This window comes from Lepus europaeus, chromosome 3 (genome assembly GCF_033115175.1).
Source record: "Lepus europaeus isolate LE1 chromosome 3, mLepTim1.pri, whole genome shotgun sequence".
Lineage (NCBI taxonomy): Eukaryota > Metazoa > Chordata > Mammalia > Lagomorpha > Leporidae > Lepus > Lepus europaeus.
Window position 1 is genome coordinate 115085012 of NC_084829.1, and position 25146 is coordinate 115110157.

At 40.7% G+C, this 25146-nt stretch overlaps 1 protein-coding gene across 1 annotated transcript in view; it reads left to right on the forward strand.

Moving 5' to 3' along the window:
• The first annotated feature begins 1019 nt into the window (after positions 1-1019).
• Positions 1020-25146, forward strand: part of LOC133757063 (amine sulfotransferase-like) — a 40372-nt gene continuing 16245 nt past the window's right edge. The window contains exons 1-4 of the mRNA XM_062187675.1: positions 1020-1161; positions 13365-13573; positions 14202-14328; positions 19212-19306. Of these exons, the coding sequence (XP_062043659.1) occupies positions 1020-1161; positions 13365-13573; positions 14202-14328; positions 19212-19306 (573 nt within the window). The remainder of the gene's footprint in view (positions 1162-13364; positions 13574-14201; positions 14329-19211; positions 19307-25146) is intronic.

The window sequence follows — 25146 nt, forward strand, 5'->3', positions numbered from 1 at the left end:
TTGTATCTCAGGTTGCACAAAGCAGGAAACTGAAATTGCAAGCAGAGCTGGAAATTGAACCAAAGTACTTCAACATGAGATTCTAGCATCTGCACTCCTGGGCCTAATTGCATCAGATTTGGAATTAGAAACTTCTGTTAGAGCAAGGTATTCATATTCTAGGAAAGAAAGTGAAAATAAAAGTACACTCATAAAAACTTCCTATTTCTATAACTATGTGACTAATAAAAACATAAAATTCTAATAAACTCTATATTAAAAGCATAGACTATGTGGATAAATTATCTGGCATCATATCTTTTCAGCTATACTTATACTAGCTGTGCAACCTTCAGTAATGTGGTTAACCTCTTGGTGCATTAATATCCTCTTCCATATGTATGGATTCATGTTAATTTTACATCATAGGATTTTTTTTTTTTGACAGGCAGAGTGGATAGTGAGAGAGAGAGAGACAGAGAGAAAGGTCTTCCTTTTTGCCGTTGGTTCACCCTCCAATGGCCGCTGCGGCCGGCGCATCTCGCTGATCCAAAGCCAGGAGCCAGGTGCCTCTCCTGGTCTCCCATGCGGGTGCAGGGCCCAAGGACTTGGGCCATCCTCCACTGCCTTCCCCGGGCCATAGCAGAGAGCTGGCCTGGAAGAGGGGCAACCACGATAGAATCCGGCGCCCCAACCGGGACTAGAACCCGGTGTGCTGGCGCCGCAAGGCAGAGGATTAGCCTGTTAAGCCATGGCGCCGGCCCCATCATAGGATTTTAAGAAAAGTTGGTTATCCTCTCAATTTATTAGTTTCCTTGTCTTTGATATAGTGATATTAATGATACAGCATTAAATTACTGTGATGTTTAAAGACTTATGAAATTGTGGCATGTTTGGAATAGTAAAGGAGTTGGTATACATATAATAGGGTTTGATATGATATTTAAACTTATTGAGCACTTAACAAGTGTTAGTTACTGTTATAAAATACTAAAAAATTAAAGAGACTTATATGTGTTTTTTACTTGTAGGTAAAAATTATGGACAATACTGACATGTATTTATGGAATTTTAAAGGTTATAATTTTCATCGTATGGCAGTCAATATGGACTTCATAAAAAATCTAGATGATTTTGCAATTAGAGATGATGATGTCTTCATAATAACATATCCAAAATCTGGTAAGTTTATAAGAGGCAGTTGATTGGATATCTGTCTTTATTGGTTTTGTAAAGCTATGTACTAAGGTTCTCTTCCAGACACCAGCGGCAACCCAACCCCACTTAGGATCAGAAAAAAGTTAAACTCAAATAGTTGTAATTAAGTCCTTATGCAATGCATATATTGTAATTTCAGATAGCAAATGTGAAGAAATCAAATATTGAGCCAAGGGCAGCTACTCTTTAAATGCTGACCTCTTCACTTGGTCTGAAACAAAATGAAAGAAATATATAATCAAAACACTATCTTGATTTTGTTTCCTAAAATGTTTTTCAATTAATTCTAGTTATTTTGTGCTTCTCCATAATATTAAAATAAATTTCAACTAATATAATTATACTCAAATCTTACATTTTGAAAAAGGTTATTTTCAAATTGTGCCTTTTACAATAGGAGTTGATTGTTGCCAAAGAAGGTATGTTGTACAGAGTAATTAATGTTTCCCTCAAAGATTCACTGTAGGTTAAGGAAATATGATATTCCTAATATTCATGAAAATTTTTGTCTCCCTCTCTTTTATTCTTAACTTTGGAATTGATGACCTTGTTAACTTTTCTCAAACTGGTAACTCAGTACCTTATTTCTGAATTCATCCATCATATGAAACTTTGCCTAGTAGAAGATACAGCAAGAATGGAAATAGCTTTTTCTTACATAGATATTGGTAATACCAGTTTGCTAAGTTTTAGTTCAAGCACCTCAGTCCATTTAAAAGGTCTTTCTCTTATCTTTACCTACTTTGAAGTCTTCGGGACATCATTTACCAGTGCTCTGTTCAACCTGCAGGGTACCTTCCTATTTTAGAAGGGATTTCAGTGTATCTCCCCAGGATTAACTATAAATTGTATAAAATTTATCACACATTTAAATTGGCTAGGCAGTAACATGTATAAGATTTTTGACACGTCACATGCTTTTAGAACATTCAAGAACATTGATGCAAAAATCTTAAAGCAGGGGCCAGTGCTGTGGCATAATGGGCAAGGCCACTGGCATTCCATATTGGCACTGGCATCCCATATGGGTGCCAGTTCGTGTCCTGGCTGCTCCACTTCTGATACAATTCCCTGCTAATGTGCCTGAGAAAGCAGTGGAAGACAGCCAAAGTCCATGGACCTCTGCACCCACATGGGATGCCTGGAAGATGCTCCTGGCTCCTGGCTTCGGATTGGCCCAGCTCTGGCCACTGGGGCCATTTAGGGAGTGAACCAGTTTAGAAGACCCTTCTCTCTCTCTCTCTCACTCTCTCTCTCTCTCATCTCTAACTCTACCTCTGCCTCTCTAATTCTGCCTTTCAAATAAATCTTTTAAAAAATTGTAAATAAAAGCAAATCTAATCTAGTTTTTTAAACTTTTATTTAAAAATACTAATTTCTGAAGTACAACTATTGGATTATAGCAGTTTTTCCCCCATAACTACCCTCCCACCCGCAACCATATGATCTCCCACTCCCTCTCCCATCCCATTCACATCAAGATTCATTTTCAATTATCTTTTTTATACAGAAGATCAACTTAGTATTTACTAAGTAAAGATTTCAACAGTTTGCACTCACACAGAAACACAAAGTGAAAAATACTGTTTAAATCCTTAAATTCCTCAGGATTCTTGATCAAATATAAGTTGGCTGTAGACATTTGGTTTGATTTCTGATGATTCTATTCTGCTTCATTGGTCTATCCATCTGTTTCTGTACCAGTACCATGCTTTTTTCATTACAACTGCCCTGTAGTATGTCCTGAAATCTGGTATTGTTATGCCTCCGGCTTTGTTTTTGTTGTACAAGATTGCTTTAGATATTCGAGGTCTCCTATGCCTCCATATGAATTTCAGCATCCTTTTTTTCCAGATCTGAGAAGAATATCTTTGGTATTTTGATTGGTATTGCATTGAATCTATAAATTGTTTTTGGGAGAGTGGACATTTTGATGATATTGATTCTTCTAATCGATGAGCATGGAAGATTTCCATTTTTTGGTATCCTCCTCTATTTCTTTCTTTAAGATTTTGTAATTCTCATCATAGGGATTTTTGACGTCCTTGGTTAAGTTTATTCCAAGGTATTTGATTGTTTTTGTAGCTATTGTGAATGGGATTGATCTTAGAAGTTCTTTCTCAGCCATGGCATTGCCTCTCTATACAAAGGCTGTTGATGTTTGTGCATTGATTTTATATCCTGCTACTTTGCCAAACTCTTCTATGAGTTCCAATAGTTTCTTAGTAGAGTTCTTTGGGTCCCCTAAATAAAGAATTATATCATCTGCATAGAGGGATAGTTTGACTTCTTCCTTCCCAATTTGTATGCCTTTAATTTCTTTTTCTTGCCTGATAGCTCTGGCTAAAACTTCCAGAACTATATTGAAAAGCAGCGGTGAGAGTGGGCATCCCTGTCTGGTACCAGATCTCAGTGGAAATGTTTCCAACTTTTCTGATGTGTTGTTGTATTTTACTGGCCAGAATTTTATTGAGGATTTTTGTGTCTATGTTCATCAGGGAAATTGGTCTGTAATTCTCTTTCTCTGCTGCATCTTTTTCAGGTTTAGGAATTAAGGTAATGCTGGCTTCATAGAAAGAATTTGGGAGGATTCCCTCTTTTTCAATTGTTCTGAATAGTTTGAGAAGAATTGGAGTTAGTTCTTCTTTAAATGCTTGGTAGAATTCAGCCGTGAATCTATCCGGTCCTGGGCTTTCTTTGTTGGGAGGGCCTTTATAACTGTTTCAATTTCTGACTTGGTTGTGGGTCTGTTTAGATTTTCTATGTTTTCCTGGTTCAATTTAGGTAGGTTTTATGTGTCCAGGAATCTATCCATTTCTGATAGATTTCCCTGTTTGCTGGCATACAAGTCCTTGTAGTAATTTCTGATGACTCTTATTTCTGTGGTGTCTGTTGTTACATTCCCTTTTTCATCTCTTTTTTATTGATTTGGGTCTTTTCTCTTTTTTTTAATTAGTTGGTCCAATGGGGTGTCAATTTTGTTTATTTTTTCAAAAAACCAGCTATTGGTTTTGTGGATTTTTGTAATTTTTTTGGATTCAATTCTATTGATTTCTTCTCTAATTTTAATTATTTCTCTTCTGCTAGTTTTGTGTCTGGTTTGCTACAATTTCTCTAGATCCTTGAGATGCATTGATAGCTCATTTATTTGGTGCCTTTCCAATTTCTTGATATAGGCACTTATTGCTATAAACTTTCCCCTTAACACTGCTTGTGCTGCATCCCATGAGTTTTGATATGTTGTGTTGTAATCCTCATTTACTTACAGAAAGTTTTTGATTTCTCTTTTGATTTCTTCTATGACCCGTAGTTCATTCAGGAGCATGTTGTTCAGTCTCCATGTGTTTGCATATGTTCTAGGGATTCCTGAGTTGCAAATTTCCAACTTCGTTCCCCTATGGTCTGAGAAGCTGCAAGGTATGATTTTGATTCTTTTGAATTTGCTGAGACTTGCTTTATGGACTAGTATGTGGTCAATCCTCGAGTAGGTTCCATGCACTGCTGTGAAGAATGTAAATTTAAAAGTGTAGGATTGAACTTTGTGTAGGCCACTGCCATGGCTCAATAGGCTAATCATCCATTCTAGTCCCGGTCAGGGTGCCGGATTCTGTCCCAGTTGCCCCTCTTCCAGGCTAGCTCTCTGCTATGGCCCGGGAGTGCAGTGGAGGATGGCCCAACTCCTTGGGCCCTGCACCCACATGGGAGAACAGGAGAAGCACCTGGTTCCTGATTTCAGATCAGCGCAGTGTGCCGGCTGCAGCACGGTGGCTGTGACGGCCATTGGAGGGTGAACCAACGGCAAAAGGAAGACCTTTCTCTCTGTCTCTCTCTCTCTCTCTCTCTCTCTCACTGTCCACTCTGCCTGTCAAAAAAAAAGTGCTGTAGCTATCTGTTAGATCCATTTGGGCTATAGTGTCAATTAAATCTGCTGTTTCCTTGTTGATCTTCTGTCCAGTTGATCTGTCTATTTCTGAGAGTGGAGTATCCAAGTCCACCAGTACTATTATATTGGAGTCTTAGTCTCCCTTTAAGTCCCTTAACATAGCTTTTAAATAAACTGGTGCCCTGTAATTAAGTGCATATACATTTATAATAGTTAAATCTTCCTGTTGATTTGATCCCTTAATCATTATATAGTGTCCCTCTTTGTCTCTCTTAACAATTTTAGTGTTAATTTTTTATTTTGTCTGATATCAGTTTGGCTATGCCAGCTTTTTTTGGTTTCTCTGTGCATAGAATATCTTTTTCCAAACTTTCACTTTTAGTCTGCAAGCATTTTTAGTCTGCATGTGTTTTTTGTAAGCAGCAAATAGAGGTTTTTTTTTTTTTTATCTATTCAGCCAGTCTATGCCTGTAACTGGAATGTTGAGGCCATTTACATTCAATATGACCATAGATAAGTAGTGACTTTGTCCTGCCATTTTTCCAAAGATATTTCTAATGTATGCTTTGAACTTCCTGTGATCTTTTGCTGTGTGGTTTCCTTCCTTTACTTTCTTTCATATTAATGGCCGTGTTTCTGTGTTTTATGTTTCTGTGTGTAACACATCTTTAAGCATATTTTGCAGGGCTCAAGGAGTGGTGACAAATTCTTTCAATTTCTGTTTGCTATGAAAGGTCTTTATTTCACATTCATTCACATATGAGAGCCTTGCATAATACAATATTCCTGGCTGGCAGTTTATCCTCTTAGTACTTGGGCTATATCTAGCCATTTCCTCCTAGCTTGTAGGGTTTCTGATGAAAAGTCTGCTGTGAGTCTGATTGGAGATCCTCTGAGAGTAATCTGACATTTCTCTCTTGCACATTTTTAGAATCTTTTCTTTATGTTTCACTGGGGTAACTTTGATTACAATGTGTCGTCATGAGGATCTCTTTTGGTCATGTTTATTGGAGGTTCTATGTGCTTCCTGTACTTGGATGTCAATTTCCTCTTCTTTTCTTTGGTTTGTATACTTTCCTGTGCTCTGTCTTCTAAGTACAATATTCTCTCTTCCACCACACTGATTCTGTTTTTTAAGGCTCTCAAATATGTTTTTCATTTGTTCTGTTGAATTCTTTGTTTAGTTTTGATTTCTCTTCAATTTCTCAATTTCATGTTCTACTAAATTCCTCATTTCATTTTGATTCCTCCTTAAGATTTCATTTTCACTAGAGAGATTTTCTGTCATGTCCTGTATGGATTTTGTAGTCCATGTATTTGTTTTTGATAACTTCTAAATGTTCTTATCATAATTTTTTGAATTCTGTATCTTGCATATCTTCAATCTCATCATCTTCATAATCTTGTATTGGAGAGTCATGTTCATTTGGGAGTGTCATGATGTTTTCCTTTTTCTTGTTTCCTTGGTTTTTGCATTTGTTTTTTGGCATTGTGGAGATATTCTTGGGTTTCTTCTTCTTCTTCCTCTTTTTTTTCTCTCTGTGGTGGCTTTTCTCATTATACTATGACTCTAGATTAAGTGTACTGCCTGCTGTTTGTGAATCTCTAGAGGCTTGTGGTGGGTATGGTCAGAGAGCTCTGTTCAGTTCTTCAGGGTTCAGGGTGTGCCAAAGGTGACACACCCAGATTTGGCATGGTAAATCTTCTGTTCCTCTTTTTTTTTTTTTTTTATTCAGAAGCTATTTAATTCTGTTCAGCTGAGCTCTTCTCCTTGATGGTAATCAGTGCCTGAGTGCTAGCCCCAGTTGATATATTTGTCTTCTGTCCCAAGGACCACACAAAAGATCTGTGTAGTCCTCAGTGTAAGCTCAGATTCCACTGCAATGTCTCTCACTGGTTACTGAGTTTGCCAAGGTTATTGAGTTTGCAGCGTCTCCCAATGAGACTACTCACGTCTCAGCCACACCCATGAGTTCTCCCACACACCCTTAATTTTTTTTTTATCACAGTCCCGGTTCTAAGTTCCACACATTCACTAGGTCTTAGTCTCCTGTTATTACTCCCAACCAGAGTCAAGTTTTTCTGTTTGGCTGAGAGCTTGCGCAGCCCCAGACTGGCACAGCTGTTATGTATGTCCAAAATGGCACCTGCTCTATTGTCTCACACACCTTTGTAAGGTGTGTGGAGAGATAGAATCGTGTCTATATCATCCCTTTTTTTTTCTCCTCTAGTTAGGCTGGTGTACTTTCATCCACGGGGCTTCAAGCCTTGTTCCCTCTAGGCTCTTCCTGCAACTTTTCTGCCAATGTTTCAGACTACTGTGGTTTTGCCTCACCTCCCATTCCAGTGTTGGAGCAGAGACTCTCTGCAGCTGGGCTCCTGAGCCGTGGCACCCCTACGTTCCATGCAGATCCACCATGTCTCTCTAATTCCAGAAGAGTTTCCTCTGCAGTTTTTTCCCTAACTCTCCCCTGAGACTACAGTATCTCCACTTTTATTAAACTATCATTTCCTGGACTATCAGTGAGCTCCCTCCCTATTTCGCCATCTTGGAACCCTCCCATAGTATAGTTTATTGCTGTTATTTCTTTGCTGATTTCTGTCTAGCTGATTTGTTTAATGATGGAAGTCCTCTATTACTATTGTTCTGGAGTCTATGTCTCCCTTTAGGTTCATTCACACTGGTTTTAATTGGCCAGGTGCCCTGGCTTTGGGCGCATATATATTTATTTATTATAGCCCCATCTTCTTGTAGAATTGATCCCTAATCATTACCTAATGCCTTTCACTCCCTATATGCTCAGAGTGGTGGTTGGAGCTGGACCTGCATCAAGAGCTGGGAATACAATCCAGAATTCCCACATATCAGTAACTTAATAACATGTGCCATCACCATTACCTTGCAGGGTTTGCCTTATCAGCAAGCTGGAGTTAGGTGCCAGAGCCAGAAATAAAAGACACTAAGGCACTTGAATATGGATGTGGACATCTAAACACTCACTCCTGAAAAGTCTTTTGTAATGGTGACCACTACTTCAATAAAGGATGAAATGTCAAGGGTTTGGTTTGAATTTTTATAGTAAGTGCAGAATGAGAGGTAAAACTTGTTTTTTAGGATGTTTAATTAGTTTTTGCTTGTTTATGATGTGTCTGTCTCAGAACATCCCAAGCAAGTTGGCTTTGTTACAAGAATAAGTAAATATCTTTACCAAACATATACTATCTGTTCACTTGAAATCTGGCTTTGTTCTTATGTCTTTGAATGCTTCAGTATACTATAGAAGTTCAAGGATGTTGTGAGGAATGCAATATGTCTTATTGTAGATCTAATACCCAAGGCTTTGGTAGTCAAAATCAGGAAGGGTCTAAGATTTTGTCTTTTATGCAAGCTAGCAGGTTATCCTGCAACAGTTTCACTGATGATGGCTGAGATGAGACTCTTGGATCAAACACAAAGGATTTTAGAGTTTATGATATAGCAGTCAGCAGTCTTCATGCTTGTTTGCGCTTCCTGTGGAGAATTGCCACCAGACTAAGATTACAATCTTTAAGAATCTCACTGCTCTGAAACCTCCATTGGGGCTATTTTAGTGAGACAGAGGAGTTAGTCTGAATTTAATTATAGATTTCCTACCGTGTGACAAAAGAAAGACCCAGATAATTGCAACAATGTTTTTGGTCACTATTTTATGGAGATGCAGAACAATTCAGTTTCTTGATGATGTATGTTCACAGTCTTTCTAACACTAGCTCTGACAGCCTGCCCAAAGTCCTTGTTTTCAAGCAATAACAATATTTGACAATAAAATCAGAACATAAAGTGAATATCTTCTTGCAATTACCCAACTGGTATGGCTACACAGACCAGGAGTACTCAATAGCAAATTCCCACGTACTCTTTCAGATACTGGGACAAGGTTGGAATGCATAACAAGGACTCATGATGCTTTAAATATATTGGAAACTCATTGTTCTCGCCCAGAAGACTGTGAATTCTTTCTTTCTTTTTAAGATTTATTTATTTATTTATTTGAAAAGCAGAATCATAGATAGAGAGAAAGACACCGATAAAGATTTGAGATCATTCACCTGCTGGTTCACAGACCAAATGGCTGTAATGGTTGGGGCTGGGCCAGGCCAAAGCCAGGAGCCTAGAAATCCATCTGGGCCTCCCACTTGAATGCAGGGACCAATGAACTTGGAACATCTTATGCTGCTTTCACAGGAACATTAGCAGAAAGCTGGATTGGAAGTGGAGCAGCCAGGGCATGACCCAGCACCCATATGGGAGGCTCGAAATTTAGGCTGAGGCTTAACTCACTATGCCTCAGAAGCCAATCCCTGAAGCCTGCAATTTCTCTACATGTCCAATTCTTTCAAAATGTCAGGCTTGGGACCAGTGTTGTGGCTCAGTGGGTTAAACCACTGCCTGTGCTGCCAGCATCCAATATGGACACTGGTTCATGCTTGAGCTGCCCCAATTCTGATCCAGCTCCCTGCTGTTAGGCCTGCCGGGGAAGGCAGTAGAAGATAACCCAAGCACTTGGGCCCCTGCTATCCACATCAGAGATGTGGAAAGAAGTTCCGGAGGAGCAAACCAGTTGATAAAATCTCTCTCTCTCTCTCTGTCTTTCTCTCTCTCTCTCATTCTCTCTCTACCTCCTTCCCTCCCACCACCCCTCCATAACTCTACATTTCAAATAAACCAACAACTCTTAAAAAAGTGTCAGACTAACCTCCATAAAAACCATCACTGAATCGTTCTTGAAATCATGAGAGTGGAGTGCTCAAGTCCATATTGCCACTCATAAATCATTAAGAGTAGCCATTAGAAAAAAAGGTCAAATCTTCATATAATTATATTTGATTACAGTCAGGTATGTTCTGAATGGAAATGGAATTATTTAATATATTTACATGAATTTCTGTATTCTTCCATAGACAGTGACCAAATTTGACTAATTAAGAAATCAAGAATCAATAAGAACTCTTAAATTGTGGATCTTATATTTCCTCATAATTTGTACTATGGGATATCCCTGAAAAAGGGGCATAAAAATATTTCACGATGTGGAGATCTAATTCATGGAAAGTAGGAAAATGGTGGAAACTTTGTTTTGAAGGGACATATGGGCCTTAAGGTATTAATTTGTACATAATTCTGTAAGCTAAACTTCTAATAAAGAAATCTATGGAGGAAGAAACATAGGAACTCACAAAAGCTAGTAGTAAGGAAACTTAGACAAAAGGTAGGGAGCAAGGAGAAGGATCTGTTGAAATGATCTGACTCACTTTTATCATGAAATCAGAGCAGCCATAAGTCTTTTTTAGTATTTTTTTTCTTTTCAACTTTTATTTAATAAATATAATTTTCCAAAGTGCAACTTTTAAATTGTAGCAACTTTTCCCCCCATGACCTCCCTCCCATCTACAACCATCCCATCTTCTGTTCCCTCTCCCATCCCATTCTTCATCAAGATTCATTTTCAATTATCTTTAGATACAGAAGATCAACTTAGTATAAACTAAGTAAAGATTTCAACAGACTGCATCCACAAAGACACACAAAGTATAGAGTACTGTTTGGGTAGTAGTTTTACCATTAATTCTCATATTACAACACATTAAAGGCAGAGGTCCTACATGGGGAGTAGGTGCACAGAGACTCCCATGTTGATTTAACAATTGACACTCTTATTTATGATGCCAGTAGTCACCCGAGGCTCTTGTCATGAGCTGCCAAGCCTATGGAATCCTCTTGAGTTCACTAACTTGAACTTATTTAGATAAAGCCATATTCAAAGTGGAAGTTTTCTCCTGCCTTCAGAGAAAAGTACCTCCTTCTTCGATGGCCCGTTCTTTCTGCTGAGATCTCACTCACAGATATCTTTTATTTAGGTCACTTTTTTGCCACAGTGTCTTGGCTTTCCATGCCTGATATACTCTCATGGGCTTTTTAGCTGGATCCGAATGCTTTAAGGGCTGATTCTGAGGCCAGAGTACTGTTTAGGACATCTGCCTTTCTACATCTCCTGTGTATCCCACTTCCTATGTTGGATCATTCTCTCTTTTTTAATTCTATCAATTATTTGAAGACACTGGTCCCATCCATACAATCCCCTTGACACTCAATCCCATTCCCCTGATGAACCATGAACTTAAACTGAGCACTCCAACAAGTAAGATGACATTAGCACATGCCACTTTGATGGGACTGAATTGTAATCCCCTGGCAAGTCTCTAGCTCTACCATTAGAGGTAAGTCTATGTGAGCATGTGCCGAACTGTATATCTCCTCCCTTTCTTATTCCCACTCTTATATTTAACAGGAATCACTTTTCAGTCAAATTTAAACAACTAAGAATCATTGTGTGTTAATCAAATAGTTCAACCAATGGTATTAAGCAGAATGAAAAAAACACCAAAAGGAATAAATTTGTAAGTTGTTTCTCGACAGTTAGGACAAGGGCTGATCAAGTCACTGTTTCTTATAGTGTCCATTTCACTTCAACAGGTTTCCTTTATGGTGCACAGTTAGTTGTCACTGATCAGGGAGAACATAGGATAGTTGTCCCTTTGGGACTGGCTTATTTCGCTTAGCATGATGTTTTCCAGATTGACACTTAATGCTATCATTATAATCAGTTATGAACTGAAACTGATTACGTTGACTAGTAAGATGGCATTGGTACATGCCACTTTGATGGGATTGAATTGGAATCCCCTAGCACATTTCTAACTCTACCATTAGAGGTATGTCTGATTGAGCATGTGCAGATCTGTACATCTCCTCCCTCTCTTATTCCCACTATTATATTTAACATGGGTCACTTTTCAGTTAAATTTAAACAACTAAGAATAATTGTGTGTTAATTAAAGGGTTCAACCAATGGTATTAAGTTGAAAAAAAATACAAAAAGGAATAAAGCAGTAAGTTGTTCATCAATAGTTAGGACAAGGCCTCATCAAGTCACTGTTTCTCATAATGTACATTTCACTTCAACAGATTTCCTTTTTGGTGCACAGTTAGTTGTCACTGATCAGGGAGAACATAGGATAGTTTTCCCTTTGGGACTGGCTTAATTCACTCGGCTTGATTCCTCCATTTTGTTGCAAATGACCAGATTTCATTTTTTTCTGCTGTATAATATTCTATAGAGTACATATCCCATAATTTCTTTATCCAGCCTTCTGTTGATGGGAATTTAGGTTGATTCCAGGTCTTAGCTATTGTGAATTGAGCTGCAATAAACATTGAGATGCAGACAGCTCTTTTATTTGCCAATTTAATTTCCTTTGGGTAAATTCCAAGGAGTGGGATGGCATGGTCATGGTAGGGCTATATTCAGGTTTCTGAGGAAGCTCCAACCTCACTTCCGTAGTGGCTTTACTAGTTTGCATTTCCACCAACAGAGGTTTAGTGTCCCTTTTCCCCACATTCTTGCCAGGATCTGTTGTTGGTAGATTTCTGTATGTGAACCATTCTAACTGGGGTGAGGTGAAACTTCATTGAGGTTTTGATTTGCATTTCCCTGATTGCTAGTGATCCTGAACATTTTTTTATGTGTCTGTTGGCCATTTGGATTTCCTCTTTTGAAAAATGTCTATTGAGGTCCTTGGCCCATCTCTTAAGTGGATTATTTGTTTTGTTGTTGTGGAGTTTCTTGATCTCTTTGTATATTCTGGCTATTAATCCTTTATTGGTTGCACAGTTTGCAACAATTTTTTCCCATTTGTTGATGCTTCTTCACTTTCCTGACTATTTCTTTTGCAGTGCAGAAACTTCCCAATTTGATGTAATCCAATTGTTAATTTTGGCTTTGACTTCCTGTGCCTCCAGGGACTTTTCGAGAAGTCATTGCTTGTGCCTATATCTGCAGGGTTTCTTCGATGTTCCCAGCACCATTTGTTGAACAGGCTGTCCTTGTCCCAGGAATTGGTTTTAGGTCCTTATATCTTTATATCTTATATCTTCTTATATCCTTACATCCTTATATCTTCTTCACTTTCCTAACTGTTTCTTTTGCAGTACAGTAACGTCTTAATTTGATGTAATTCCAGCCATAAGTCTTAAAATGAAAAACTAAGAGTCCTTGATTGTAACTTTGTTAATATTAATGTAAAATAAGGACAGAGCAACCAAATAAAAAATGGAAAAATAAGCATATTTGGTGTATTTAAAAGAAAAGACTCCCTAATTGATTTTAAGATAGAGGATATTACTATTGAAATTTATTATTCAGCACTATGTCATGGATGAAAATGAGATTCCCTATTTTTACAGGTACCATCTGGACTCAGCAAATACTAAGCTTGATTTATTATGTGAAGCATCGCAATAGAACTGAAAATATAAACACAATTGATAGAGCCCCTGTCCTTGAATACAACTTTTTCAATGTGGACTTTGAGAAAAGACAGTCCCCTCGCCTCTTTGCTTCCCACCTCCCATATTATTTAGTTCCCAAAGGACTGAAGAACAAGAAAGCTAAAGTAAGTCCTGACAATAGCTTATAGAGTTTTTTCACAGGCAACACACCCTCTTACCTATTGTTCATTAGTCCCACTCGGCCATGCTCTTTCATATGTTGTATTTTATCTTTATTTTATTGTCTTTCATATTATAATATATATGGAATTATAATTATGTGCATATATTGGACCACCACCACACAAATTATTTCTCCATATGGACGACTGTTTTTATTTTAAATAGTTTGTTTCTTCACTTATCTCCAATGTTGCTTTGGCAATGCATAAAATACCACATAATGCTTACATAACATAGATTGATAAAGTCCTCACAAAAACCAATTAGCAATATTTATGAACCCTACTAATAATAAATTTTACTTTAGAATTATATTTTATGTGTTTGCATAAAATATTCTTGATTCTTGATATTCTGGTTGATATGCTGATTCACATGTGCAATGTCATGTGAATAAAATTATTTTTTGCAACAGACTTTGTAATAGCATTAAATGGTTGAAAACAAAATTTCCATGACTAGTAGACTGAAATTCGTAATGATACATTCATATAATGAAATATTATATTGTCATTAACAATCCACAAAATATCAAAATTTGTAAAACTCATTTTATACTTCATCTTGCAGATTATTTATGTCTACAGAAATCCTAAGGATATTTTGGTCTCATATTTTCATTTTGCAAATTGGGTGATCACATTTGAACCTACAGATACCATAGAACGTTTCATGGGAAAATTTCTAGATGGAAAAGGTAACTGAATTGTTTATAAAGCAATATGTTTATAAAATAACAGTCCATGGACGGTAGCGCTTCTCCAGCCCCTGGCCGAGTCCTTGCTGGAGTGCCGAGGCCGCTCCCCGGTCTGCCTTCTCCCCTCTCTGCCCTCTGGCTCTGCAGTAGAATGCTGTGCGCTCCATCCAGTGCTCCCTTTCAAAGGGCAGGCGGCCGGAGGCTCTGCCGCCTGGTGGGGCCCCAGCCGTGGAGGCGTGGTGTTGGGTGGAAGTGGCCTCCGCCCTCAGGGATACGTGGGGGTCACTGCTAAGGGCCCCTGGCAGGGTACCACCACCAAGGCCACCCCACCTCGTGCTGGTGTGAAACCTCCCTGGAAAAAACAAGGAAAGGAGGCTTAGGCCAGGCCCCGCGGTGGCGCCGTATCTCCCTAGGTGTGCTCCTGGGGGTCTGAGTGAGGATCTTGTGGTCACAAGCTCCAGCTTCCCAGGTAGGACTAGCCCTCAGGCTCCGTGCTACCCGCAAAGCCTCCACCTACCCCAGGGGCGGTTCGTGCCACTCGGCCTCTCGCCCCTCTCAGCACACACGCAGGAGGTGCCCGGGCCTCTGTGTTTGACCCTTAGTGCCAGGGCAGTGCTGCCCTCTACCCCCAGTGCCTGCCGGCCTCCCTGCAGCGTCCCCCGTGGCCAGAGCGGTGTCAGGGAATGTACACCTTGTGCCTTAAGGTCACCGAACGCCTGGGACAGGGCAGGAGGGGAGGGGCTGGCACAGGCAGCCATACCACTGCCCTGAGCACCCTGGACAGTGGCTACGTGTTCCGCATGCCCCAGACAGGCGGCGGGACACCTTCACAGCTCTGCAGTTTGACCAGGGGGAAGCCGTCACTGTGCACATTGGGCAAGAGTCAGCCCCGCAGACGCCTCGGACTCTGCCCGTCACCGAACCCGGACTCTGGCTGTTTGGGTCATGGGGCGTGGTCAGACAGGGTGGGCGGGTGGGGGAGTGAGGTAGCAGAGGAGACCTGCCCCTGCCATTTCCGCCCAAACCACACCCGGAGAGAGGAGCCTGTGTGGCCTTACAAATGTTTCCTCTCGAGGCCCCCTTACATACCTGTCTCCCTGCGTCCCTGACAGAATGGACTGTCCCCGCGACAGCGACCTCAGCCCCGGGCTGCCTTCCAGTGGGTGTGGGTGGGGTAGCGAGCGCAAACGCTGCATGGCTCAGTGAGTACTGGGGAGCCCCCCAGTGGGGGGTGGTAGAGCTGTGAGGGCCGTGCCTTCTGCTGAGGACACAGGTGCTCCTGGGCAGTGTGCTGAGTGCCTCGTGCTGCGGGAAACGTGGGCGTGAAGTGGCGGTGGGGTGAGGCTGCTCTCGTCCACAAATGGCCTCTGACAGAGTGACATGGGTCCTGTCTCGGTGCAGACAGATACGTGTACTGTCTGGAAGAGGCCGCTCTGTCCCGTAATACACGCCCATAGAGCCCTGCTGTTGCAGGTGCAGGCGCACATTTTGGAGTGTGTTAAGGAACTTGGAAGACTTAACAGGATACCAAGCCTAGTTACTAGTAGTACCCATAAATCAATAGAAGATTCTAGTAAGCCCATGAGGTTCTTATTGCTAGCTTCCTTTTGTTTACACAGCAAAAGTGATTAGTGGTAGAGTTTTTCTACTTGATTTCTAAGTTGGGTACATGAGAACTTGGTTTTGCACTGGTCGAAGATAATCTGCATTTGAGCTGGCTTTAGTGAAGCTAAGAAAAGAGTTTCCCAAATGGCTTTCCCATTGTCCTGCACCGCAAGGACTGATGACCGGGAATGGGAATTTTTTGAAGCCCGCCGTGTGAGCCAGGAGTCTGCACACGCTCAGAAGTGTGCGTCCCGGCCCTGGCGCAGGCGCGGTGGCGTCCTCAGCCTTGCACTCAGCCGGATGCCATCCCACACACGGAGAGGCCGGGGGTGGGGTGGGGGGTGCTGCCCAAGAGTTTGCCTTTGAAAAAAAAAAAACAATGCGAGCTGAATGCCCACATGAATTACAACATTCTTCAGGAAACAGCCCCTTTGCTTAACCAAAATATCTACCACCACCTCTGGGATCCATCTTCCCCACATATGTGCTAAGGAAGAAAAAGTGGGGTACACAAAACCTCCGCCCTGTGCCCGTGCCCCTGGGTCCCTTCGTGGCAGACGTCTGTTCACTGTGGTCCCGAAACAGGAGACGGGCATGTTCACATGTCACGTGCATTACCCCAGGCAAAGTGTCCTCACGGGGCCTTGGCTGAAAAGGCCTATTGCATTCAGTGCCCCCCGACCCCTGCTGTCCCAGGAGCCTGGACCTGGGGCCCCCCTGCCAGCAGCTGCCTTGGAGGCCAGCATAGCTTAAACACAAGGGGCAGACTCGTCCCTTCTCCCCTGGCCTCATTAAAGCGTGAAGCAGGCCCAGGGCTGCCTCCCCTGGGAGGGCCAGGTCGCCCTGTAGAAGCCAGGCTGTCACCCCAGTCCCTGCATCCGTCCTCTGAGTCACCCAGTGCCAGCTGCTGAGGAGCAGAGGTGGGACTTGTCAGCTACAGTGTCAGCCATGGCCTCCTGACTGAAGTCCCTGGGCTGGGACCCCTCTGGGGAGAAGCGTGCCCCTCCACAGCAAGGAGTGCTCCCACTGGCCAGTGGGTGGGGGCCCCTGGGGTGAGTGGCCAGCTGACCCTTCCCAGGCCAGCCTGGCTTGGGTCGGGGACAGGTGTGAACCCTGAAAGGAAACGCCCCAGGCGTGTGCCACTTTGTCATGCTGCACCGCAGACACCTGCTGTCCGTGCCAGGCGTCATCATACATGGCCTGGTCATTTCTCCCATGCACCCTGGGTCTCTGCCAGCCAATTGCTGGGACAAAGCTGCTCTGGCCCCATCGCCCTGTGTCAGCTTCGTTATCTCAGTGTCCTGAGAAACAGCCACCAGCTGTCCCATGGCTCTGGCTGCCCAGGAGGCCTCGGGCACTGGGGCCACGTCTCCACTGTCCCCTCCTCCAGGGACCTCCTATACCTCCCTTGGCTTCTGGACAGAAAAGAAACGGCTCTGAGCCCAGATCTCCAGTTTGTTCACCTCTCGTTTGAAGGCCTTTACCCTGGCCGGGTGCTGTTAAGTTTTCCTTCCAGAAAATACAGTTCTGCTTTTTCTGCATGGTGGTGCCGTGTGCTTTCAGCAATTTAAGAGGAAAATGCGTTCACCACGTTTGACTTGCCTAGCATAGACTCTGTTAGACTGAAGTTCCTAGCCAACATGTTACATTATTTTGTAGTATCTCAAACTTTGTAAATAAATACCATTATTTTTATATATGAAAATTTTATAGAAGAGCTATTTCTGTATACTTAATTATACCTGGGTGTTCTGACATCACTCCCAATGGATAAAGTACCAGACCTGAGCACGCACGCCCTCCTGGGCTGTTTCCAGGACCACCTGCAGTAGAATGGACTGTGGGGCCTCCAGCTTTGGCCTTCCAGGGGCCCCTGTGGACATTGGATCATGGAGCCCGGGAAGCTGTTGGTTTAGTCAGCAGACGCATGATTCTGTCTGTTATAAGGCATATCTCTGTCCAGCATGGAAGATTGAAAGGAGGGAAGAAAAACATCTGAAATGAGTGTACATTGTGCTTGAGAAAAAAAAAATGTATCAGACTGCTCTGTGATTTGAATGTTATGTAACATACAAAAGAGTAAAAGATTTAAAATAAAAAAAATAACAGTCCATTTAATCTTATTATTGAATTTATGGAACATATTATAGAGAAATGAAGAAATATAATGATAGATTATGGGACCCACATTAAAGTGTTTATAATGTACAGTAATTGATCTGTAACCCAAATACTTTTACATCCTTGTCAGGACCAATTGGAAATTGTCAAATTTGCAAGGTTTATTATTTAGAATATATTTTGATGAAACCATAAGAGGTCAAAAATGTTCTAATAATTTGAACTGGCTGTATCCATAGCCAGATTCCTAACTAGAGTAATTTTTCCAGTAGAGCTAATGAGTGAGTTTGTATTCTTGATCATGGTTTTCATATCATAGTTGCAGAATTTTTAAAAAAAGATTATTTATGTGCAAGGCAGAGTTGGTGAAAGAGAGAGAGAGAGAGAGAGAGAGAGAGAGAGAGAGAGAGAGAGAGATCTTTCATCCTCTGGTTCACTCTCCAAATGGCCACAATGGTCAGAGCTAGGCTGGTCTGAAGCCAGAAGCCAGGAGCTTCTTCTGGGACTCCCATGAGGGTCTAGGGAATCAAGTACTTGGGCATTACTGTTCTGCTTTCCCAGCCACATTACCAGGGAGCCCGACTGGAAGTGGAACAGCCAGGACTCGATCTGCCAACCGTATGGGATGTTGTTGACATGCATGTTGGCTTTACCTGCTATACCACAATGCCAGGCTCAGCTGTGGAATTTTTCATTACACTACTGATGAGTATTGATTGATGCAGGGGGCTAGTGGAGTGTGGAATCAGGTATTCACTCATTTAGAAGATTATATTTAGGTTTTACTCTTTGGTAGATAGTAAATAATAATATTTGAGAGCTTAGAGAATAAGAGAAGAAATAGAGATGTGTGTTTTCAGCTGGAGGAAGTAGGAAAATGAAGGGATTTACCCTACAGGAATCTTCCAACTCTGATCCTTGGCCTTATTTCTTCAGTGCTCTTTTCTTGCATGCATAAGGTAGGCTTACATTGGAAAATTTTTATATTATAAACGTAAGTTTTCTCCCACAGCACTAATCAGTTTAAAATGGTGATAGAAATGTGCAGTGGTGGAGCTTCATATTTATCTCTGAACATTTTAAAACAGAAAAGAAAGAATACAGTTGGTTGTCAATGAGTGCAGCATGTTGACCTTGTTAATTAATTGTTTCCACAGTGGTGGGAAGCCTTTGGTTTGATCATATCAGAGGCTGGTATGAGCACAAACATGACTTCAATATTCTGTTCATGATGTATGAAGATATGAAGAAGGTAAGATGAGAAAGGTATTTGGGGAAAAAAATACTTCTTTGGGATTAAGCAAAGCACATTCTCTTATATCTTTATGTCTAACCAACTCTTTCTCAGGTTTGCTTTTAGGTTTCAAATTTAATGGTAGCCCCATCATTACTGGTCTTGCTAAGGGCGTACTTCTTCTTGTATATAGTGATTTTTTGTGATCCTTTCTATGTAATTAATTGTAACACTGAAGGCAACTGTTAGAGCATACGTAATTACCAAAGTGCAAGAAGGAGGACTGGGGCAAGAAGCCACTACTAATATATGGTTGATAATTGCTACAGGTGAGTTAAAGTTCACTGTTTTATACTGTCTGACTGATATGCTGATTCTTTAATACATACTCTATTCATTTATTAAGAAATCAGCGATCATTTCTCGGCCTTTTGGCTAAGATCACGTGTAGTATTAAGAAATCAGCAAATGATAGTATGTAAAAGTCACTGGATTGTGAGGAAAAGATAATTGTATCCTTATTCATAGAGCCCATAATCTAATGGGGAAGGAAAGCATCCACTGAGCTAGTATACAGCATTCAAAACTGTGATAAATGTATTTATTAATGGAAAAACTAGTACAATGTCCGCACATCTATGTAATAAGAGTGTCTGACATATTCGATTGTGATGGTGTCATATTCTGGAAGAAGTCACATGGGAACAGAGAGCTAATAATATTATTTAACAAAAAGAAAAGAGGTGGATTAGAATTATAGTGTAAGAAGAGAGTATGTAAATTCTCAGGCACAATAAATCATATGACACCTTTAAGAACTGAAAAGAATTTAAAAGAGGAAGGAAGCTGTGATGAAAGACCAAGAAAGAGAGAGGTGTGTAGTAGCCAGAGCATGCAAGATCTCTAGATTATGTTAGTGATATTGACTTCTTTAATTTTAAAAATAGTAAACAGTCCTTTAAGAGTCATAAGAATAACAATAGATTGATTTATTATTATGAGTGGAATTTCCAATATTGGTTTGAAAAATGAATACACACAGTCAGGAAAATCAGATGAATTTATTAATCCACTGAATATATCAACAATACCTTGGACTAAAATGGTTTCATTTGGAATGGAGAGAATAATAGCATTTAGGATATAAAAAGTTAAGGGACTCTTTAGGTGAAAATTCTAAAATTCTACCTAGGATGCTTGCTAAGTTTCTGGTTTGCATACCTATTCAGACAGTGTATAAATAAATCAAATAAATAAATATTTAGGAAACCCTGAAGGAGGATTGTGTTAAAAGAAGCAAATTGCACGTGATCTTGGTTTTGGCATGTGACGTTTAAGGTGAATTAGAATCAGTGAAATGAACAGACTGGGAAATAAATAGAAAATAAAAATCAAAAGCTCAAAATTTCTGAGATGAAGATATTAGAGGTAATCAACTGGACTTAGTCACTGTTTAGAATATAACAGAAATTAATGTAGATGAAATAGAGAGGAGGAAGGATTGGTGGGAGGCAAAGTAGGAGTAATTGGAAGAAAGAAAGAAAGGGAAGAAGAAAGAAAGGAAGAAGAGAAAGAGAGTAGGGAAGGAAGGAGAGAGGAGAAAAGGGGAACTAGAAGCAATTACTGAGAGACCTTCAGTTTGTGAGAGAAGGATGAGCCTGCCAAGAAAATAGAAAAGCAGCAATCAGAATGGTAAAAAGAAATATGGAGTGTGTGGTAACAAAGAGGACAAATATGTGTGTCAACAACTACAATTCTCTTCTATATTCTGACTTTTATATCTAATGGAATTTCAAACAAATCATGTCAAGAGTAGAATTTATCACTCTGCCCACAAAATATTGTACCTTTGAGAGGTGGTATAATCCAAATGGTCAATTCAGAAACCTGCCTCCACTTATAATTTTCTGCTTCACTCACAGTTTTCAACTAATCAACTAATCAATGGGTCACATTAATTCTCCAAATCTCTTTTAGAAGATGCAATCTTGTCTCATTGCATGTTGCCTTTGCTGTAGACCAACTCATCCACATATCTTCTTTGGTTCCTATGGTGCTTTCCTAATTCATCTCTCTTCCTCCAGTTCAACTTTATTTCTATTTAATTTGCATCCTTCAAACACAGTTGTTGTTGTCTCAAAAATGCAAACTAACCTCACCGTACTTTACACTTGAATTCTTTCATAAGAATGTGCTCTCACACACACATCTGTACACAGATTTTACTTAAAATTTGAGCAAAGAGATTACACTGTAAACAATGCAAACACACTTAATCATTTGTGTTCCATCTTCAATATTCCAGGAGCAGATACTGCTCTTCTCCAGTTTATATATTTTTGAATGAGGTATATTATAAGATTTGTAAAATACAGTTTACCATATAACAGGGTGAGAATCTTATTTCAACTGAGTATGAGATACAGAACTTGATTAGCTCAAGTTTTTGGCTTTTAACTCTCTTTCTAAAAAAATGCTTCAAAATTTCTCAAGTAATTGGGTAGTCATCCAACTTGTAGTAAATGGAAGATTCTTCCCTCTTCTGCTGCTTCTCCCTGGGAATTTCTTGGTAAATTTAGCCAATACTGCCTTTTCCTTTTTCTCCTATGATAATCTCATCAGGGCACCCAAAGGCAAAGCATTTTATATCAGAGGATTTTCACATTTACCAGTGACTTGGAGGTGGTATTTTGATGACTACAGTGATTTGGGCAGAAACATTTTGTGGTTTTCTGTCTCAAGTATCCACCAGTATATAGTAAGAATGGAGTTAATGGTAACTTAGGTGTTCAAATATTCACACATAGTTGTTTACACTATGAACAAAGCAAGGGCATCCTTAACACAAAATGAAAATATTGGTTATCTTTTAGGGGAAGAGCAAAAAGTTTATGATTCAAAAAGGGTCATGGCCTGTTGCAGTTGATTTCTCAACAATGTTGCAGTGGATTCATTTCTGAGAGGAAGAACGTGGTGGGGGCAAGAGGCACGGAGTCACCACACAGACCCCGGGAGTCAGGTGAAAGCGGGCTTGAGGCAAGCAGCCCGCAGACTCACTTATTTCAGTTAGTACAATAGCTTATATAGTCAAGACCAGCCAATCCAGTGAAGGGGCGGTCTATGCCCCAACAAATCACAGCCTGTTGCCAGGCAGTTTCCAGAGCCATCCAATCACAGCTTGTTGCCAGTCAGGCTCTTGTTGCCAGGCAGTTTCTGAAACCATCCAATCATGGCGTGCTGTCAGTCAGGCTATGTTGTCATGTGGTTTCCAAAGCCATCCAATCACAGCCTGTTGCCAGGCAGTTTCTGTTGTCAGCGGCCATTTGGCATAACCTTTTCACCTCAGTGGCCATCTTGGCATGAACTTTTCACCTCAGCGACCATCTTGATATGTCATTTTCACCTCATTCCACCACAATGGCTGGTGCTGCAGCTCACTAGGCTAATCCTTCTCCTGCGGCGCTGATACTCTGGGTTCTAGTCCTGGTTGGGGCACCAGATTCTGTCCCGGTTGCTCCTCTTTCAGTCCAGCTCTCTGTGTGGCCCGGGAAGGCAGTGGAGGATGGCCCAAGTGCTTGGGCCCTGTACCCGCATGGAAGACCAGGAGGAAGCACCTGGCTCCTGGCTTCAGATTGGGGCAGTGCACCCGCCTCAACGCGCTGGCCGTAGTGGCCATTTGGGGGGTGAATCAACAGAAGGAAGACCTTTTTCTCTGTCTCTCTCTCTCTCTCACTGTCTAACTCTGCCTGTCCAAAAAAAAAAAAAAAAAGGGTTGACTCTGGTAGGATTCTAGAATACTTGTTGAGTTTCTTGACATTCATGCTGAAATTATGAATGCTTGTGTGTTTTATTTTAAAATGTAACAAAACTCTTCCCAGGTTTTCAGTATTCTTAAGAACAATGAGGAGTGGACATTGTGGCAAAGTGTGTTAACTGTTGCTTGGGAAGTTCACATCGCATATCTGAATGCAGGTTTGATTACCAGTACTTCCACTTCTGATTCAGCTTCCTGCTACTGGCATCCTGGGAATCACCAGATGATGGTTCAAGTGTTTGGGAGACCCAGATGGAAAATACTGACCTCTTGGCTTTAGCCTGACTCATTCCCTGGATGATGAGAGCATTTGGGGCATGGGCAAGTGGAGGCAATCTCTCTCTCTCTCCGTTCCCCTTACCTCCCTCACCTCTCTCTCCCTCTGTTTTTCTGTTGTTCAATATTTCAAGTAGATGAAACTAACTAAATTTTTAAGAAGAATAATGGGAACCTAGTAACAATTCAAATATGATATAGTGGGAGATTTAATTCTTCTCTTCCTATAATCTTTCCCTTTGTATGTTATAAATAGCTGAAGCCTTCAGAGAATAAACTCATGCATGCTTGTATGCCTCACTGTTGCAGACATTGAAGAATAATGTAATAAGGAGGTAATGAAGAGAAGTAAGCATTGGCCTGCATGAAAAACACTTTATTGTTTTGTGGAATGTAGCTAAAATTTATAGATAGTGGTAGGCAGTAGAATTAGGGAGGGGCTCATATGCTGAATAACTATCCTAAATGTAAAAATTTAGAGACATAGAAAAGAATCTTATGGCCTCTTACAAGCATAAATTCTATTTAGATTTAGCTGATCTTGTTTTGTCTCAGCACAATGTATCATTCTTAATGTTTCCTTCTATCTCTCCCTTCTAGTGTAGCCTTGTTCTATTCATCTGAGTTTAATCAGCATTTAAAATTATTCACTAAATTCTTCATTTCTGTCTATGAGTTGGGTTCTATTTAAATCTTTCAGGTTGTTTATCATCAACATTTGGCCAAATTTACGTTTTATTTTTATCACTTAACATAATAGGCACTGCTTTTTTTTTAACTTTTATTTAATGAATATAAATTTCCAGTATACAGCTTATGGATTACAATGGCTTCCCCCTCCCATAACTTCCCTCCCACCTGCAACCCTCCCCTCTCCCGCTCCCTCTCCCCTTCCATTCACATTAAGATTAATTTTCAATTCTCTTTATATACAGAAGATCAATTTAGTATAAAGATTTCAACAGTTTGCACCCACATAGAAACACAAAGTGAAACATACTGTTTGAGTACTAGTTATAGCATTAAATCAAAATGTACAGTATATTAAGGACAGAGATCCCACATCAGGAGCAAGCGCACAGTGGCTCCTGTTGTTGACCCAACAAATTGACACTCTAGTTTATGGCACCAGTAACCACCCTAGGCTGTCTTCATGAGTTGCCAAGGCTATGGAAGCCTTCCAAGTTTACCAACTCTGATCATATTTAGACAAGGTCATAAAAGACAGGGTGAGGATAGTAACCAATGATCCTAAGAGTGGCCTTAGCCAGGTCTGAACAATTATACAACATTATTAACTGGGGAAGAGGACGATCAGTACACACAGGTTGGGAGTAGAGCCATTGGTGGTAGAGTAGAGGTTATGATTACAAAGGAATGAGGCCCAAGTACGCTAGACTGGGTCTAGAACAAAGGACAGAGTCATTATTAGAGGAGCTAAGAAAGGTGCTGTCTAAGCTACAATTAAGTTTTCTGATTGAGAGGCAAACAGAACCTGATAGAAGGGGCTTGATAATAATCTGTTGTGCTTTAGGCCTTGTAAGTTAAGAGGCCCAGACCTATCTATCTCTTCACATGGGGTATATCCTAAGGGAGGTGTGAACCTCCTAGGGGAAGGCACTCTGTTGACTTTCATTACTTGGCTGGCCTGGGAGGAGAGCTGGCCAGGTAAAGGCAGGGGGCATCTCTAACAAGAAATTTACAGTTCTGCCTGCAATGTTGCTGACCCTACTTGGCTGTCCCCTCAGCTACAGTGGTCACTTTGGAA